This window comes from Chenopodium quinoa, unplaced genomic scaffold (assembly GCF_001683475.1).
Source record: "Chenopodium quinoa cultivar QQ74 unplaced genomic scaffold, ASM168347v1, whole genome shotgun sequence".
NCBI classification, from domain to species: domain Eukaryota; kingdom Viridiplantae; phylum Streptophyta; class Magnoliopsida; order Caryophyllales; family Amaranthaceae; genus Chenopodium; species Chenopodium quinoa.
In genome coordinates this window covers 674859-693674 of record NW_018744991.1, presented here as the reverse complement: position 1 = coordinate 693674, position 18816 = coordinate 674859, and the positions used below count along the sequence as shown (strand labels likewise).

Here is an 18816-nt window from a genome sequence, read left to right as displayed (position 1 = left end):
GTTTGGTAGGAGCCTCGCCTCCGACGATCAAGTTAGTATACATACAGGAGGTAAAAGTACGGAAATGGTAAAGTATTTCTCGCTGATTGGGAGAATTCCGCAATTAATATTGCTCGGTAATTGTGTTTGTATTTTTGAATACCCTATTAATGAGGGTTGTCCCACTATGTATAGTGGGACAGATAAGTTACTCATGGAAGGCTCCAAGGACACGTGTCAACAGGGGATTGGAGCCCTGTTGACCAATGGTGATACATCACGTGTCACCAGCCCATTGGACCACGTGTCTAGGGTATTTTTACTCTAAACAATTATAATTTGTGAAGTTGTACTTTAGCAACATTTGCTCCCTAGATTTTTTTTACTACCGACTATTTGCATTTTCATCATAGTTGGCTTTAAAGCCTTGGTCTCAGTATATAAGTGACACAATCTTTAGTTGGTTCGAATTCATCTAGATGATGGGGCTCGTGTGGAGATGTGAAATATTTTATACACATCCGGGTGTATCATGCACCCAACTCAACTAGCCCAAAGTTAGTTTTTGCTCTTTAGTTGATGATTAAATGAAAAACAATCATCAAAATGAGAACAAAATGCTCATGGGTGTACTGTACACCCAGATAAATATAACAATCTCTCATGGAGGTGGATACTTAAATGTCAAGAGTGTTAATTCCTCGTTTGGTTCATGTGAAATCATGAAAAGTAGAAGGTAAAAACAAAGTAGGTTGCAATTTTCAAAATAATCTAATTCTCATAGAATAATTATTCTTCCGCTGTAGAATCAAAATCCTCAAAAATATGGCATGGCCTATCAGACTCGCTTACAAAGTTACAACAATGCATTTGTTGTAGCTAGGCTAAGTCAAATGAGTGGATAAACTTAATAGGCTTTATACCTTTTCCAATATGTTAGGAAAATCGCGATAGATTACGAATTATTGACCCACAATATAATTTGGTGGTCGTCAATGGACTACTTCTCCTATGACCAATTAATTTTGAAATACAATTTTGATTGACATTTATCTGGTCAATTAATCAAACTCTCCTATAAAACTTTATAGAGTTATAGAGGCCTATAAAAGTTTATCAATACTCAACAAAAGAATTTGTAAGAAAGAGAGTTTTTTTTTAGATTTTGATTATATTTTTTAAATCTTCAATATTATCTACTTAGGTAAGAAAGAAGAATAATTTCCACAATTTCCTAACTATTTCTAAGCAAAACTTAAAGATTATAAAAATGTTGGGGAATGTTGGAAATGATTAAATGTATCACAAAAAACAATTCTTAGCTTCCCTTCAAACCCGGGAAAAAAACAAAAACTTAGTATCCGTGTACTACCTCCGTTAAGTATTAGTTGCAAATTTGAAATATTTTATATCTCATAAATAATAACCCAAAGTTGCAACTAATATTTAACGGAGGTAGTAGTAATAGTCTAATAGCTATGGTATACACACACGAGCAAGCACATTCTTACTATTACTCTGTAGTTGGCTCCAACTTAAGAAGTGATACAATTTCTAAAATAGGCTGCAGGAAAATGAATATAGTTAAGCTTTTAAGCGAGAAGCGATTTGAAAACCGTGACCCATTTAATGTGAAAGAACCTGGAGATGGGTCCAAGGTCCAACCAAATAATCTTATTATGACAGATAAAATAATGCTCATTTTCATGATCAAAACTTTGAAATGTTGACAATTCTCATAAACATATGCTTGTATAACAAATAGTCATATAAGATATAGTTAAATTCATCACAATATGTAGTTCTATAATGTAACCTTGTTATAATATTTGAAATAGAAAATATTGATGGTCAAACGTATGTTTTTAATAAAACGAAGGTTGTATGATACTAACCACAGATTCACAGAAATCATGCTAAATACACTAGTACACTCAGTAGAAGGGGGGGAAACCCCAAAAATAAATAAGTGGCTCAAGCTGTGCTAATTTTTTCTTAGTGAAAAAAGTCGGGTTTAAGTTTTAGGGGGGGAGGGGGGGGGGGGGGGGAATATTTACCCACTTAAAATGGAAGGAATCTGGAAAACGAAGAGGCATAATATCATGAATCATGGCTGAATATACAAACAAGCAAAAGGAAGAATTTTTTTTGCTTTGCGTATGACTTTATGAGGTTAGAGCTCTCAGAGAGTATTCATCAGGTAACAAAAATTATAATCACAGTAATTAATATACAATGAAATCAAATGCAACAATTGAACAGCCATTGAATCACGGAATTGTTCACCTCCAAGAAATTAGGAGCTAACTGGATGCAGCAGAAGCTGAGGTTGCTCGATCTGCATCTATCATTGACTTGATGTAGTACTCACCAGCTTTGTATGAAGATCGCACCATGGGACCAGATGCCACATACCGAAATCCCTGCAGGAAATTCAAAATGTTAAAACATTAGCTGTTGAAGTTTAAAGAGACAGTAATCTTGTCTGTCTTGAAAGTCCAAGCAATTTACAAAATGCTTAGAACATACCATCTCCATTCCAAGTACTCTATATTTATCAAAAGCTTCTGGAGTTATATACTCCGACACTGGCATGTGGCGCTTTGTCGGTCTCATATACTGACCGAAGGTCATCACATCAACACCAGCTGCTCTCACCTTTTCCATAGTACTCACCACTTGGTCAGGTGTCTCACCACAACCCAACATTACCGATGTCTTAGTTAGGGTGCCAGCAGGAGCGTATTCTTTAGCCAACTTAAGAACATCTATAGATTGCTTAAAGTTAGCACGTCGATCTCTAACAACACTCTGAAGTTCTTCCACTGTCTCAATATTGTGAGCAAACACATCTAGCCCAGATACAGAAACTTTCTCAACACAGGCAGGGTCCCCGCGGAAATCAGGAACTGGAGAAGTTGCAAAAATGACAGAGTTAGAAAGGCGAGTCTTAAATAAACAGACACACATTAAAGACTTAATAGGCAAATAAAATAGAAATGTTTAGCTCTGTTTCCAAGTATTCTGTAGCCTAACAGGAAGGGAGGACAAAGAAAGGTATATACAAAGCCTGATCAATCAAGCCAGCACCATCAAAATTTTCAGTTAAGCTACTGTAATTCTGTTCTACCTCTCCCCCCCCCCCCCCCCACACACACACACAATCTTTCCACCATCGATGACAATAACATAGCTACTACTTCACACGCATCAATTGCAAGGAAGCTACCGAGGAACTCCAATATTTGCTAGTTTGGTTATTCATTCTCAGGGACAATATCCGAAAAGAGTATAGGAACTGAAAGAGCATATGAGAGCATGATGAAGCACGGCAATCATTGAGTACAGAAAGTGGACACTCCCTTGATTATCTTCCTAGGACGCATGTTAAGGGCTAAATGGTATCAGAGATGATAAAACAGCAGGACTTCTCATATAGACAAAAATTGAGTAATTTAAACAGTACAAAGAAGTTTCTAGTACCAAGAGCCTCTATCAGCATAGAGGGCTTTAAAGTCTTCAATTTCTGCACAGTCTCAGCAAAGTGGCCACTACCCTGATCAGGTAAATCATCTCGGTCAACACTTGTAATTACTACATAATCAAGGCCCCAGGATGCAATAGCCTCAGCGACGTTAGTTGGTTCATTTGGATCTGGTGGGGGAGGAGTTCTGGAAGTCTTGACATTACAGAACCTGAGAACCAACATATTATAATCTTACAAGAATATTCGAAATATTATTGGAAAGGGAACTTAAGCAAGCAAATTGTTCTATAGGTAGAATTATAAAAGCTATCACAAATTGTCCACATATGAAGCACACACAATCCCATTGCTCTCCTAGTAAAACGGTCCAGCCTAGGACTTTGTGCTCTTGCTCAAAAGTAGATTCCAAGAATGGGTCTTATACGGTTGGCAACTTGGCATGAGCCGGGTTTCGGGTTAGGGGTAAATTCCATTCTAACCAGTAGAAAGTGGCATAGTTAAGAGTTAAGAAAGTTTAGTAATCCCACTTTCGAGGCAAGCCCTAGAAATTCGCAAAGAATTTTCATCAGAAATCCTTCCTCATAAGCAATTTCTAAAGCACTACATATACAAGGTCCTTTGATTCAAGTTTCTCACTATAAAAACATATTTGAGTTCAAATTCCCCTCACATGAACATTGCTTAAACCAGGTTTTCCATCACTAATAATGCCACAGTCCAAAATCAAATGCTAACAAAAATGACCTGATTCACTAATCCCCGCCTCCTCCCCTGGCAAAAACTATGATCCAGAACTTTCAAATAGGTATGTGGTATATGATATAGTGGTACACATTTTAACTAGTTAACAAGATAAGGCAGTGACATTCCAATACCCGTTCCACATACCAGACATTTGATTTAAGTAATCCTGAAGCTAATATTCCATAATTCAGGTAAGCAACTCCACCATGCATTGCCTAACGAAAGATTCACCCATTCAGCTTGACGATTTAAGAAAAAAAGACACCACAATTTATGGCAAACAAAGGTAGATATACAACTACAGTGCTCCAAACATCCCCCATGATCACGGATTCAGGTCAGTGGTCACCTAAGCTAAAGCATAACTCGTGCCTTCACATGGTTAAAAAAATAAGCAAACAAAGAATTCTAACTTTTTGTTTGATTCCAAGCAGCTAGAATTTAATCAAGCAACCCAATATGAATTCCCAAATAATTCCAAAATTGGAAGCACATTGCAAGTGACTTCATCACAAATACCAAACAATTTGTTATCTTCTCCAAAATCAAATCTTTCCTACCAAATAAAAAAATCAACACTCCATCCAATCTCAAATACCAAATTATTTTCAATCCAACAAACTACAAATCATTTCCACATTAATGTATACATCTAAATAACACCAGCCAAAATCAAATGTATAATTATTAACCATTTTACACCATCAATTCCATACAAACTAATCAATTTTAATCCGATTCACGCAGTATAAATCAAAGACAATCATTTCTAATAATCTACATAAAAATCATCATCAAATTCAACAAAAAGCAACAAAATAAATCAAATTGAAAAGCAAAAAAAGCAGAAACCAACCTACAACCGCGAGTACAAGTATCACCCAAGATCATAATAGTAGCAGTAGCAGTCCCAGTCTCACCACCAGACCAACATTCCCCTAAATTAGGGCAACGAGCTTCTTCACAAACAGTGTGCAAATTCAAATCCCTCAATTTCTTCTTAATCTTGGTATACTTATCACCTCCAGGAATCGATTCCTTCATCCATTTGGGTTTAGGAAGAGGCTTCTTCTTCGTCCCAACTTCGACGGAATACTCTTCGTTACGCTGCAATCGGATGAACTCGTCTAGGGTTGGAGATTCGTCGGCTAATCGACGTCGGAGTAATTCTAGGGTTTTGGATTGGGGTTCGGGAGGAGAGAGAGTGGATTTAGGGCGGAGTTGGAGGAGAGAGTTGATTGACTGTGGGTTGTTGCGGTGGTTCAGATGGCGGAGGATGGGAGTTAGCCGAGGATACATTTTTCTTTTTCTCCCCGGTTTTCTTTGTTTTTCCTCCCGTTTCTCGGTTTTGTTTTTCCTGCCTTTAAACTACCTTATTTAATTCTTAGGTGTCAATTCGTGTGTTCGGATCGGGTTCGGTGAGGTTAGATAGGATTTACCGGTCTATTTTAAAACTTGAATCATGTTAATTAAAGTAACCACGCCAGTCGAAATCTAAATCGGATATTTTTCGAGTCGGTTTTGGATCAGGTTGGGTCGGGTGTGGTTTAGAGATTTGACACCTCTATTCCGATGTGTGGGTTCGGCTTGTTAATCTGATTTTTACTTATCTGAATTAATTATTCGTTTTGAACTATTTTTTTCAGTTTGGGACAAAAAGTTTAAGTAAAGTGAATTGAAATTAACTTAAATAAATTTAAATGAAATAAGCTAGACCTAGAGTTAAAAGTTGATTTGATGTGATCTACTATTAATTGTAATTGGAGATTGTATTAAGTACATATTAGGCATGACAAATTGAACAGAAAACTATCAAAATTTGGCAACTTCATCTCTATAAAAAGGTAATTAATCTCATGATAATATGTCATAATCCATATAGACCATATGTCTTAACCCTTTATAGTTTCATTCACTTTCACCCAATGCAACATTGTACTATCAACTACTAACTAAGCTTGCAAGCATATGTGAGCCAGAAATTGTTTGAATTTGCATTGGCAGATTGTTTCTTCAACAATGGTTAAGCAAAATTTGATATTTGGTATTTAATTTGAAACAATTGATCGAATTATTAAATAGCTTAGTGAGTTTAACACAGGGTCACAGGCGGTGGATCGATCAAGGATAAAAAAATAAAAAAATAAAAACATAGGTGGATTAGTGGTCACCACTTTGTACAAAAAGAAACTTAGTATGGTTGTGGATTTGAGGGTACCCACTCCATATTTCATTTTTGTGTGATAAAGTTTGTGGATTAGTTGTTGTCAAATTTACAGAAAAACCCTAAAAAAAAAAAAAAAAAAAAAAAGGGTAATACCTAAAGGGAATTTTTTTTAAATCATCAATTTAATTTAATTAATTATGGAAAGATTCTCATTATATTGGTTATTATAAATAATAATCTTATTTTTAAGGCTACTTATATGACTCAAGGGTTTATCTATTTTATTATTCCCTCCGTTTTTTTAATTTGCATCACTTTTCTTTTATGGATGTTTTTTTTAAATGCATCACTTCTATATTTGGTAATTTTATATTATATTTTATCATTTCTCTTTCGTACTTTAAACTTCACTTAAATTATTTTATCATTTCTCCCTCTTCTATGGTCTCCACTTAAATAATAAAAATATATATTCTCTCTCACATTCTTTTTCTTTCATAGTCCCTATCTTATTTTTACTATAATAATTTATTTACCCACTTACAATATTATATTACACTTCTAAAACTTTGTACATTCCTAAGTGATGCAAAAAAAAAAAAAAAAAAAAAAAAAAAAAACGGAGAGATTATACTCTAATTTGGCTGATATATTACATTATTCAAGGTTACTATTCTCATCAATTAGAAATTTTCTATATTAATTTAGGGTATGTATGATGTATCCTAATAATATTTATTTATTTATTTTTTTATTTGAAAAAAACTGGAGTGGAATTATATCAAATCAAGTTCTTGTGAGGCTTTGGGAAAAAGGTCCAAAACAAACAAACTCATCACATCCTCAGTGTCCCATCTAGCAACTAGAGTATTTCCCGCCTGTTTTACATGAGAACAATAAAAGAAATCAAAAGACAAAGAAATAGTAACAATATCATCCAAAATAAGGGAGAAGGGAGTGAACCCAATAGCCTTTGAAATGATGCCCGAAACAACCGAGCTAGCGTCGCACTCCAGTTGAACCTTTGAGTAGCCCAACCGTCTAGCCAAACTCATACCAAACCTGCAAGCCGCAGCTTCCGCAACATCAGCTGTCCACACCGCACCAGTTCGTCTAACAGCTGCAGCAATAATAGTCCCCTTATTCATCCCTCATCACCACACCCAGCTTTGATTCGGCTCCAATTTTTGAAATATTTGGCTTTCAAAATAGAATGCAATAGCGTACCCGAGTTACGGTAGAGCCTCCAACACTGCTTTGCAAGAAGAGCCAGATTAAAACATTGTAAATCACGAAATCCCATTCCACCTTCACTCTTTGGTCGACATAGTAAATCCCACCTTTGCCAATGCAACTGTTTTGTCGAAACAGATACCGCATCATCATACATTTTATCTCTATGCACGAATTGCTCATTAATTTTGGTTAGCTGGGTTAAGAAAAAGACTTAATTGAAGAATTGCTCATTAACAAGTAAAACATCAATTCGTATGTACAGTTATTGATTAAGCTGGACAAATATTTAGATATCGAGGTTGCGAAATTGTATGAAAAATCATAATAAAACTAAACTTTCATTAATGCAATCAAATAATCATATTAAACAACCACGTACTTCGTATAATCATCACAGATATTACTACTTTGAACTACATAGTACATAGAACGTAACATATACCGAGAATATTTAACATAACCGTTTAAAACCAAAGAAACTAATAAACATATAAAACCAGCTGCTGGATTTTAATTCTTCTTAGAGATGTCTTTAGTCTTCTCTTCATCATCAATGTCTTCCTTTGGACTCGACTCGACTTTTTCCACTTCCAGTGTACCAAGATTGTCAAAGTCAGAGTCGTAACCCTCTTCCTCGGTGCAACAGTTCCATTCATCTAGGCTGAAACTGACCGTGGCGAAATTCGTAATCACACGCATTCTAGGCTTCCTAGAACGTGGTACTACTCTTGGTTTATTCGACTCCTTGTTCACTCCCAAGAGTCCCAACGTAAAAGACTTCCTTACCCTCGCAACGTCACCATTGCCGTGTCAGTGTTGGTAATCAGAGAGTTTGGGACTCATATTTAAAGGTTACGAATGAACTAAACTTGGTAGCAACAAATTAAAGAAGAGACTTCTTTTAATGATGGAAAAAAACCAAAGACTTGAAACTGCAGAATATCTCTAATAATTTGAAGTAATTTTGGAATGATAGAAGTCATGAGCTAAGGAGTAATTTATAAGGGGTTGCAAAAGCGGTGTATTTACTACGTGATCAACAAGAATCCTAAAAAAATTAGGAAAGTTTTATTATTATTTTGAGAAAAATATTAACCCTAACCGACTATCAAAACCCTTGTACATCACAAATTCACTGCATACTACTCCGTATACGGTATATACTACTATATTCAGATATATTGATGATTTTAATGGTAAAAAATATAGGGATAAAGATTACTCGTATGTATAATCGAATCAAACTTTCAAAAACAAATTGAATGGAGTTTAATTTTTCAATAACAATATAGTACAGTATAATCTAGCAAAAAGATATTAGAACAATTAAACTTTTCTATATGGCTTTAATAATTTGAAGTCTAATCAAATACTTATTCCATCGCACATTATTATTTGTAGAATCAATAAAAAGTAAATCAGTTCTTCTTCAAGAAAAAAAAAAACCTTTATTATTATTATTATTATTATTATTATTATTATTTTATTTTTATTATTTTTTTTTTAAATAAAACTTAATTTGTGTAATTTGTTTGCTTTTGATATAGTCAAGGATATTTTGAGGAATATTATTGTCAGATTTTTATAGATATTTGGAAATCTTATTCAGTTTAGCTTTAGACAAGAAAAATATATATTGAAAGTAGTAAATAGTAATTGCCAAAATTTAATAACATACTGACTGTATGCATAACACCCAAAACACAATATTATATGATTCAACATTACAACCAGTTGATCAAATTAATAACAAACGTCAAAATGGTTCAAAACTGCAAAAGCAAAAAGAAAATAAAATTGCAGTCTCACAAAGTCTGCTTGATCAAACACACACTTGGTTATCGAGGACAAAAGATAGATAGCAGGTCCAGCATTTTCACATCTAACATATCTCAACAGCCAATAGCACACCTATGAGATAAGAACATGAAAACGAGTTATCGTGTAAATATATATACGCTAAGCATGAAATCGTATAATAGTAGAAAGTTAGTCGTAAAAAGGATAAGATGCAGTTCAAACCTCAAAATTTTTAAGTTTAATTTCACCAGTGTACGCGCACTCACAGTTTAAGTTAGTCGTAAAAAAGGTAAGATGCAGTTCTTTTTTTTTATTGGCGGGAAGATGCAGTTCAAACCATCCAAATCATGCCTACAAAGATCAAGAGTATCAAAAAAAAGAAAATCCAATATTTCCAACACCACGATGTATAAGACACTATCAATAGAGCAAAATTAGTCACAAATCACAGTGGAACATATGAAAAACAGTACCTTTCATTCTTGTTCGTACTTTTCTGAAATCCTTTGGGTGGTTGCTCATGAATAACCGGGAAATTTCTTGTAGTGTTACCAATCGGAACAAAACTACTTGAACACAACACAGTATCAAATGCTTTAGGCAGGCCGGAGATTTTGACATAATCAATTGTCTTCTTGGTCAAGTTGTACCAAAGAAACTTTTCATTATCTTGCTCAAAAAGGATTTGAGTGCCATCCTCTGAATATGTTAATGGCTTCAGATAATCGAAGCATCTGATTACATTAGGCTGCGAGATGGAAACCAGTTTTGTCCAAGACTCAGAAAGATAGTCATCCATCACCCACAAATCAAAGCTTTCTTTAGGGTAATGACAGAGAAAACAAAGACTACCCCCTAAAAGACCAATATTCATGTAAAATTCGGTGTCAACGTAATTTGGCTGAGCAACCTCCCTGCATTTCTCCACTCCAAGATCAAAAGCTATGAGCAGATTTGAGTTACTGTACAAGTCGGGACTTTGACGTGCCACCCAATGCAAAGCTCCACTTGCATAAACTCCATAGCATGGATAGCAAACAAAGTAAGAAAAATGATGCATCTGTTTCCAACTTTTGGCTTTCAAACTATATACTTGAACTTCATTATGAACTGTACCACCTTTGAGACGGTTGTGCTGCTGTAACATAGAGACAATCTTGTAGTCATCAGTAGTATGATCATAGCCAAATCCTTGGATATAGTAACGAAAGTGATTGAAAGCATGCTCAAAATGAAAATCAGGACAAGGAATTTTTTCATGTTTGCCAGTATATGGATTCCAAAGGGCGAAGTTCTGGTCCTTGCACAAGCAGATTAAACCATTACAAGAACCCACAATATCAGTATATTCATGATCATATAAAAGTGGGTGACTGATCTCAACGGCTTTATTGAGAAGCTGAGCATTCACTGAGAAAAACCTATCCCCCTTAAGAATGAGTGACAAACCACTGTTGCACTTCCTCGGAACTTCAAGATGCATCTTAATAAAATCTGGCCCGTGAATGATATTGTACCATGTCTTGCAAACACATTGAATCTGCACAAGGGTCTTAACAGGAAGTTGAGAAAAGATATGACAAAGCACTTTCTCTGGAAGGGCTGCTAAAAGACTGCTCAACTTCAATGGTTGTTCCTTTTGCCTTGTCACAGCATGATTTCTGCAATGAACAAAAAAAAAGAAAACAATGTGATGAATGAAATAGGGTTTTCCAATAAAGAATTTCAAATTGCTAATATATCCTCATAAACAATCTCTTAAATAAATAAATAAAAAAAAAAAAAAAAAAAGCAACTGACTGAAGGAAAAAGTAGGATTCATATCTTACAAAGGTAAATGATATATGTAACCAAGATACCTAATATATATGTATAAGAAACCATAAGTAGACAACTAAAAGCATTTGATAACCGGATGACGCATTTATCATACATTCTGAATATTATAGCATTTCAGAAAATTGTGTTATATTTTAATACATAAGAACATAACCCCTAGGGATACATAGAGCAAAACCCTTTTCAATGAGAACCTTATTTGTTGAATCTTTACTGCCAAAAAAACAATATAGCACCAGATAAAGTATAGGTAGCACAACAGGAAAGAAAACAAAATATTGAACAACTATGACCCAAAGAAATCTATGCAAGTGATCAAACTAGAGAAAGGTACACACCAAAATGAACAAAAACTGTAAACAACAATACCCTGGTGAATTAACAAAGCAGGCATGAAGGTGAAAGTAAAGATCAAGATATAAATCTACTACCTCATCTGGTTCTTATGGCTGAAAATTTCAGGATCAAGTAGACTTCCAGAAAAGACCTTTGCTCTGAATAAATTTGGCAGGTGACGTATATTAACATGCCTAATTGTCTTCTTTTGCAAGTTATACCAGACAAACTTTTTAAAGTCTAATTCCAACAGAAGTTCACTACCATTCTTAGAGTACATCAATGGTGTGATATACTCAAAGTATTTAATTGGCCTAGGGTGAGTAATTGAAATTAGTTTGCACCACTGATTAGAATCCTTCATTGCCCACATATCAGCACCGTGTTTTGGGTATGTGCAAATTATACAAAGAGATTCTCCTAAGAGCTCCAAGCTCATGTGGAAATGTATGTCATCATATTCTGGTTGTTGCACTACTCTGCACTTTTCGAGACCAAGATCAAACGCCATAGTTAAATAGGAGGTACTATCCATCTCATGCCTTCGGCGTGTAACCCAGTGCAACGCTCCATTTGCAAAAACACCAGGGTATGCGTCACAGATAATGTAGGGGAAATTATCAATCCTTCTCCAATTGTTGGCTTTCAAACTGTAAATATGGACCTCAGAGCCAGCAAATGTGTCACTATCAGGGTCCAGGAAGCCATATTCATCAAAACCACAATAGTGGTAACACTGCAAACACTGGACAACCGTGTAGTCATCAAAAATAGGATCATATCCAAATCCATAAATTAACGAGTGGTAGATATTTGAATCATTTTGGGAATCAGTAAAGAGAGAAAGGAAGGGAGAAATTTTAGACTGGGATTCAGAAATAGGCAACCTAAGACATTTTCCAGCCAGGGGATTCCATAGAGCAACATCTTTATGTTGGTTGGCTATACACAACAAGCCATTGCATGAACCCTCTATATAAGTCCAGCCCTCAGTGCATGTTAAAGGGTGGTTGACCTGAACAGCTCTATTCAGATTAAGATCAACCATATGCAGCTTCTCCTCTCTAATAATGAGGTTCAAGTTTTCATTGCTTTTTCCAGACACCTCAAGATGCATTTTAGCAAAATCAGGTTCACGAATAAGATTATTCCATTCCTTGCAAACACATTTTAACGGCAAAAGGGACATAGCAGGAAGACGAGACCAAATGTTGTAAAGTAGAATAGTTGGGAGTGTTGCCAACTGACTGCTGAGCTGCGCATATCTGCAATATGTCAAAAAAAAAAAAAAAAAAAAAACAATAGCCAACAAATTAATAACTGAAAACAAAATTAGTAACTTCAGGGTTTCAGCACTTTATCAATATTATGACAAGAAAAAGATGAAAAAATGATGCATTCTTAAATACTTTTCATAAGGTATCAAGGGAGTAGTATTGACACCAAGAAAAAGGAAATTATAAAAGAAAGGGCATTGCAACCTAAATACCTAATACAAGGTATTAACTAGAATAACATTTTAATAAGTGCTTACCAAATTCAATGATTGTGCATAAATAAACCACCATGATGCATAATATATGAACTAATTCTCTACAGGTATCAAAATATCTCCATCCACAAAAATTAATAGCCATCATACTCTAAGACAAGTAAACAACAACTAGAATCATTCAACAACATTACTTTCATCTATAAGGAAAATCAAACAGTTATTTTTTTTTAACTCACAAAATAATATTTACATTCCAGTTGGAGATTCAACCACAATCTAAATTCCAAAAGATTTAAGATAGATTCAATGCTCCAACTCTTATATTTCTGTAAGAAATTTTCTCCTCGCTTTTCAATGTTACCACAAAAAAAAAAAAAAATGGAAACTCAAAGAATAACTCTGAACAGTCACAAGGTTCATATCTTAAAACCTCACTTTTGCTAAATTTAGTCCACCAAATTTTACAATCACTTCAACCATTGAGAAGCACATATATCTCACACAAATAATCCCTCATTGAAGTGACGACAGAAAACAAATGAGCTTGCACTCTCCAGTTGTCAGCAATTTAACACAGAATCTTGCTATACATGAGGACTGACCAACAGTAAATAATTGTCATTCTCTAAAAAATAATTGTTTATTTTTAAAAAATAATAGTCGATTAAATCAATATTTTAACATGATTTTGCAAGCATATTCAACTCCCATGTACTATCGTTACTACCTACGTTCTTATCCACCTTATCTTACATCCACTCAGATTTTCCAACCTTTCCAAGAGCCTGCCTAATCTAAGTGTTCCATCATAAAAGGGGAGAAAGTATAAATCAAGTATGAACTTTTAAAAATGGAGAAAGTATGTACGATAAATTTGAAAAAAGATGGATACCTATACATGAATTAGATTCCTATGCATCCAAGGATAAGGCTTAAAGCATTGACTTCCCTTTTATTTTTAGATTTTCCCTTCTCATACTATTTCCATGAAACAACAAAAAATCTAGCAAAGTAAATTCAAGTAATCTACTAAATAGTGCACACTTAAGGCCTGTTCTCTTCGCCATATTTAAACTCAAATTATTTTTACTGTACTGAAATTATTTTTGCTGAACTTATATGTTTTACAGAACTGAAATTATTTTTACTAATTTTCTATTACATTTGTTCTTTAGACTTATTTTAAAGAGCTAGAACTATTTTTACTGTATTTTTTTATGGTAAAGAGAACAAGGCCTAAGTTCAAACCATTAAATACACATTTGCCAAATTCTTAGTCCACTGCACTTTGTGTAACTGCCTAAGACATTTGGAAACAGAGGCCTCTCCCATTCATTTTCCCAATTCTTACACATTAGACAGAAAAAAGAAATAGCACTCTCCTCCAGACAAAAAGCTTAACACAAAATTGCACTAAGGCGAACATTTAACCAACAAATTCTATAAAGAGGCGAAAAGAGCAGTATAACCTGCCTCCTTCCTCTGCATTTATCTATACGATAATCTCTCTTTAATTTAATGTTGTTGTCATTTACTAAAAGGTATTCATCAGCCATAACAATCTTTTACATAAGATATACAGAGTACTTCATATGAGAATGATTCTTACTACCAACCTATTTACTTATAATGTCCTTAGCCGACCCCCTCCCGCTCCCCCACCTGCCTTATTCTTCTTTTCCAAAATTAAGCCACCCCTAGGAAAGGCTAGAGAAAGACAGCATGCCAAGCCAATCATACAAATCTAGCAAATTTAACAAGAGAACTACAATAAATTAACTTATCTACCACATTTCACATAGATAGAGAGAAGAAGACTCATCCAACATACCATAGCTACTTAAACTATCTAAAGCCACATAAGGAGAGAAGAGGATTCATCCAACATACCACGATAGTGCAATAAAGGTACAAACAGATAATGCAACTAACAATACTTCGTAATAATGGTGACAGCATCACAACAATGTTATCATGCAAAAACCACGCATCAAATGACAATAGAATCATACAAAAAGTTCATTATTAAGCTACAAACATAAGAAGGCAGAGAAGTACAACATATCATGCTACCTCTTCTTTTTAGGCTTCTTTTTCTTCTTCTTCTTCTTGGGACAATCAAGTGGAACAAGGCTTTCCACCATCAGTACCGTGTCAATTGAATCAGGAAGACCACAGGTGTTCACAGTCTTAGATCTTCGCCGCTTAAGATCAAGCCACACAAGCTTCTCAAAGTCTTTCTCAAAGAGCACCTCCTCAGAACCATTCTTATTCAAGTAAACAATTGGCTTCAAAGATTGATAGAAACCAACACACTCCCTCTGAGGAACCGTAAACAGCTTAGTCCATGATGGTCTTCACCCCATACTCCTTCATGATCCACACATCAGTCCGAACTCTACGGTAAGCTACCTGAACCATAAGGCACCCATCAAGGACCCCTAAATTAGCAGAATAATTCAGGCACCCATCAATGACCCAATCAGTAGAACAATTCGAAGTCACTCGATCATAATTAGGTTGTGGCACAACCTTGCATTTTTCCGTCCCAATATCGAATGCAATAAGCACATTCACCCCATCGACGCTGGTTTTCGAACATACAACCAATGCAAAGACCCATTCAAATAAACTCCCCCAGAAATGCTATTACCAATGTAATATTTATTAGAATATTCTCTAACTCTCTTCCAAGTATTAGCCTTCAAACTATATAATTTCACTTCACTAACATGATCATCACTATTATCAGAAAACATTTGAATAACACGCACCAATTTATAATCATCATTCACATGATCATATCCAAAACCATAAACTACCCTATTAAGTTCTTTAAACCCAGGAATTTCAACAGGAGAAACAGGCAATACCCGGTATTTTCTCGTCGACGGGTTGTAAATAAACGCCGCAATTCCATCAGCCAAACACAGCAATCCATTGCAAGAACCCACAATCTCTGTTTCAAAAGAATCACAATCAAAGGGGCAATTGATTACTGTGGCACGATTCAAAGTGGGGTAATCGACGGAGTAAAGATAGGGATCTTTGTTGGTGGAATTGTGACTACCACCATATAAGAAAATGTCGTTAATTATGAGGGTTTGATGAGTAGAGTTTTGCAAAGAGTTTTTGAGATGAAGATTGATGAAATATTGTTCGTCGATCAAAGACCGCCACGATTTTGCGACACAACGGAAGCGTAGAAGAGACTCGACTGGAAGTTTTGAGAGAATTATAGTGATTAATGGCGTCGGAAGATCCGCCATTGTTGTGCCTTGCATGCAACTATGGTACACTCCAGGGTTTAAAAATTACAGTTTCCAAGAAATATGATAGGACTCGATTGAGGGTTCGTAAGGTTGTAAACTAGTAACCCCACGATTCATTTGTGTTAAAGCCTTAAAAGGTGATCATCCGGGCTAGGCTGAGTCTTAATATTAAATGTTGTGCCCAAATTCGTAAAAAAGTGGCGGGTTATTGGGTTGAAACGGACTTGTCGAACTGAATTGGGCTTTTGGGCTGGCTTTGGGTTTTTAACTAAAAAAATGGTTTTTTTTTTTTTTTTTTTTGCTTACCCAAACTTGTCCTATTTTCGAGTCGGGCAAGCAGGGTGGGCCATAATTAATCACCTCTAACTTGTGTAAGTTGTGTATGTTCTCTTCACGTTATTTTTGCTGAAATTAATTTTATTTTGCTGAATAACACTTTGTTCATTTCACCTCAAAATAATACAGTAGTATTTATGAAAAATTGTTTCACTTCAGCCAAAATAAGTTTAGTTAAGTCAAAATAGTTAAAATTAGTAATTTTTGAAAAAAAATATATGATGGAGAATCAATAAAAATTTTAGACCAATTAACACTTGGCTTTAATGTGTAGAGTTTTTTTTTTTTTTTTTTTTGGGAGGGGGGGGTATGTGTAAAGATGAGTATGAACTATGAAGGATATGTTTAAGAGGGGAACTCTCACAAAGCATGCATAACACATTAACACAACAATTATTTGGTAAATAACTTTTTCTATGGTCAAATAATCAAAGTATGTATATGAGTATATGTTATTTGCATTGACTTTTTTGTTGACTAAAAAGCTAACTTTTTCGTCAAAAGTCAAAAGCTAGTAAGACTAGCTTTTTTGTGTTGGCGATATGCTTTTAACGTTTACATATACTTTTCAATTCTAACAACCAAATTTACCAAACATATTTATTTAAAAGTCATTAGTCAAACATCTAACATTAAAGGCTAAGACAAACAGTTGGTTAGACCGGCCAATAGAAAAAGCTAGCAACTAACTGCCAAACAAGGTCTATACCTACGGAATATATACTCTGTAATAACACAAACCACAAGTGTCATGTATCCTCCTTTCCTTTATTTTTTCTTTGTCCAATTTCTTTAATTTTTTCCAAATAAGAAAATATAATAATCTTGTTTTCAATTCACGATAAGTATATAATGTTTATTTCATATCCATTGATTCAATAACATATATGGGTGCATTTTGATGGTTACTCCTTCCTCTTCCTTTTAACTAAATCTTCATTTTTCTAAAGAGAAAAGCATAAACTAAAAAAACGCATTTTAATTTTGTAAGAATACATTTTTTATTTTCCAATTTTACTGGTAGTATTAATAGCTTTGTGCGTTGCATGGATAACATGATAATTACAATGATAAAAGCAAAACCACAACGGTTCGTCAAGATATGGTTTGAAGGATGAGGTATTTTCTTTCCTTTTCAAAATGCATTTTTACAAGACTAAATAAACGATCAATTATCACAAAAAAGGCTGGATAAATGTTTAGATAGCGTATATAATTCACAAAATCGAGGTTGCGAAATTTGTATGAAGAATCATGTAATAAAACTAAACGTTCATTAATGCAATCAAATATTCAAATTAAACAACTACATACTTCGTATAATCATCCACAGATATAAGATATTACTACTTGGAACTACACAGTACATAAGAACATAACATATACCAAGAATATTTAACATAACAGTTTAAAACCAAAGAAACTAAACATATATAAAACCGCTGGATTTTAATTCTTCTTAGGGACGTGTTCTTCGATCAGCTGCCTCTGATCTTTAGACTTCTCTTCATCATTATCATCAATGTCTTCGACTCGACTCAACTCGACCTTTTTCACTTCCAGTGTACCAAGATTGTCGAAGTCAGAGTCGTAACCCTCTAACTCGGTGCAATTGTTCCATCCATCTAAGCTGAAACTGACCGTAACGAAATTCGTAATCACACGCATTCTAGGCTTCCTAGAACGTGTTACTACTCTTGCTGGTTTATTCGACTCTTTCTTCACCCCCAACAACTTTATCTTCACCCTGGCATTGTCACGATCACCATTGCCGTGGCGGTCTTGGAAATCAGAGGATATGGGACTCATGGTTGAAGGTTACGAATGAATTAAAACTTGGCACCAATAAATTAAAGTAACGACTATTTTTTTTATGGCAAAAAAAAAATATAGACTTGGAGCTCAAGAATGCCTCTAACAATTTGAAGTAATTTGGAATAATACAAGTTAAGAGTTAGGAGTGTTTATAAAGAGGTGCAAAAGCGGTGTACTACGTACAGTTATCACCAAGAAATCCTAACGAAATCTGATAAGATTTTAACCTACATTATGGAAAGTTTTATTTATTTTTTTGAGAAAAATATAAAATGCAAACCGACTATTAAAACTCTTGTACATCACTATT

General features: G+C 34.7%; 2 protein-coding genes across 2 annotated transcripts; both read right to left on the bottom strand.

The window, feature by feature from the left end:
• Positions 1-2046: 2046 nt before the first annotated feature.
• On the bottom strand, positions 2047-5653 carry LOC110706837 (lipoyl synthase, mitochondrial-like). Its single transcript, XM_021884806.1, has 4 exons — positions 5067-5653; positions 3463-3674; positions 2509-2888; positions 2047-2402 (listed from the first exon to the last, which is right to left on the bottom strand). Exons 1-4 carry the CDS (start codon positions 5507-5509, stop codon positions 2283-2285), a joined length of 1155 nt encoding a protein of 384 aa, XP_021740498.1. The 5' UTR covers positions 5510-5653; the 3' UTR covers positions 2047-2282.
• A 9544-nt stretch (positions 5654-15197) lies between these two features.
• On the bottom strand, positions 15198-17255 carry LOC110706718 (F-box protein CPR30-like). The gene has a single exon (XM_021884678.1). The coding sequence runs from the start codon at positions 16365-16367 to the stop codon at positions 15657-15659; it is 711 nt and encodes a 236-aa protein (XP_021740370.1). The 5' UTR covers positions 16368-17255; the 3' UTR covers positions 15198-15656.
• Between the last annotated feature and the right edge of the window lie 1561 nt (positions 17256-18816).

Excerpts from the sequence above, each read along its gene's own strand:
- LOC110706718 (XM_021884678.1), bottom strand. The coding sequence starts at position 16,367 with ATGCAAGGCACAACAATGGCGGATCTTCCGACGCCATTAATCACTATA.
- LOC110706837 (XM_021884806.1), bottom strand. The coding sequence starts at position 5,509 with ATGTATCCTCGGCTAACTCCCATCCTCCGCCATCTGAACCACCGCAAC. Across the intron at positions 3,675-5,066 it reads ACTTGTACTCGCGGTTGTAG|GTTCTGTAATGTCAAGACTT; the intron begins GTTGGTTTCTGC and ends GTTGGTTCTCAG. Across the intron at positions 2,403-2,508 it reads GAGTACTTGGAATGGAGATG|GGATTTCGGTATGTGGCATC; the intron begins GTATGTTCTAAG and ends AATTTCCTGCAG.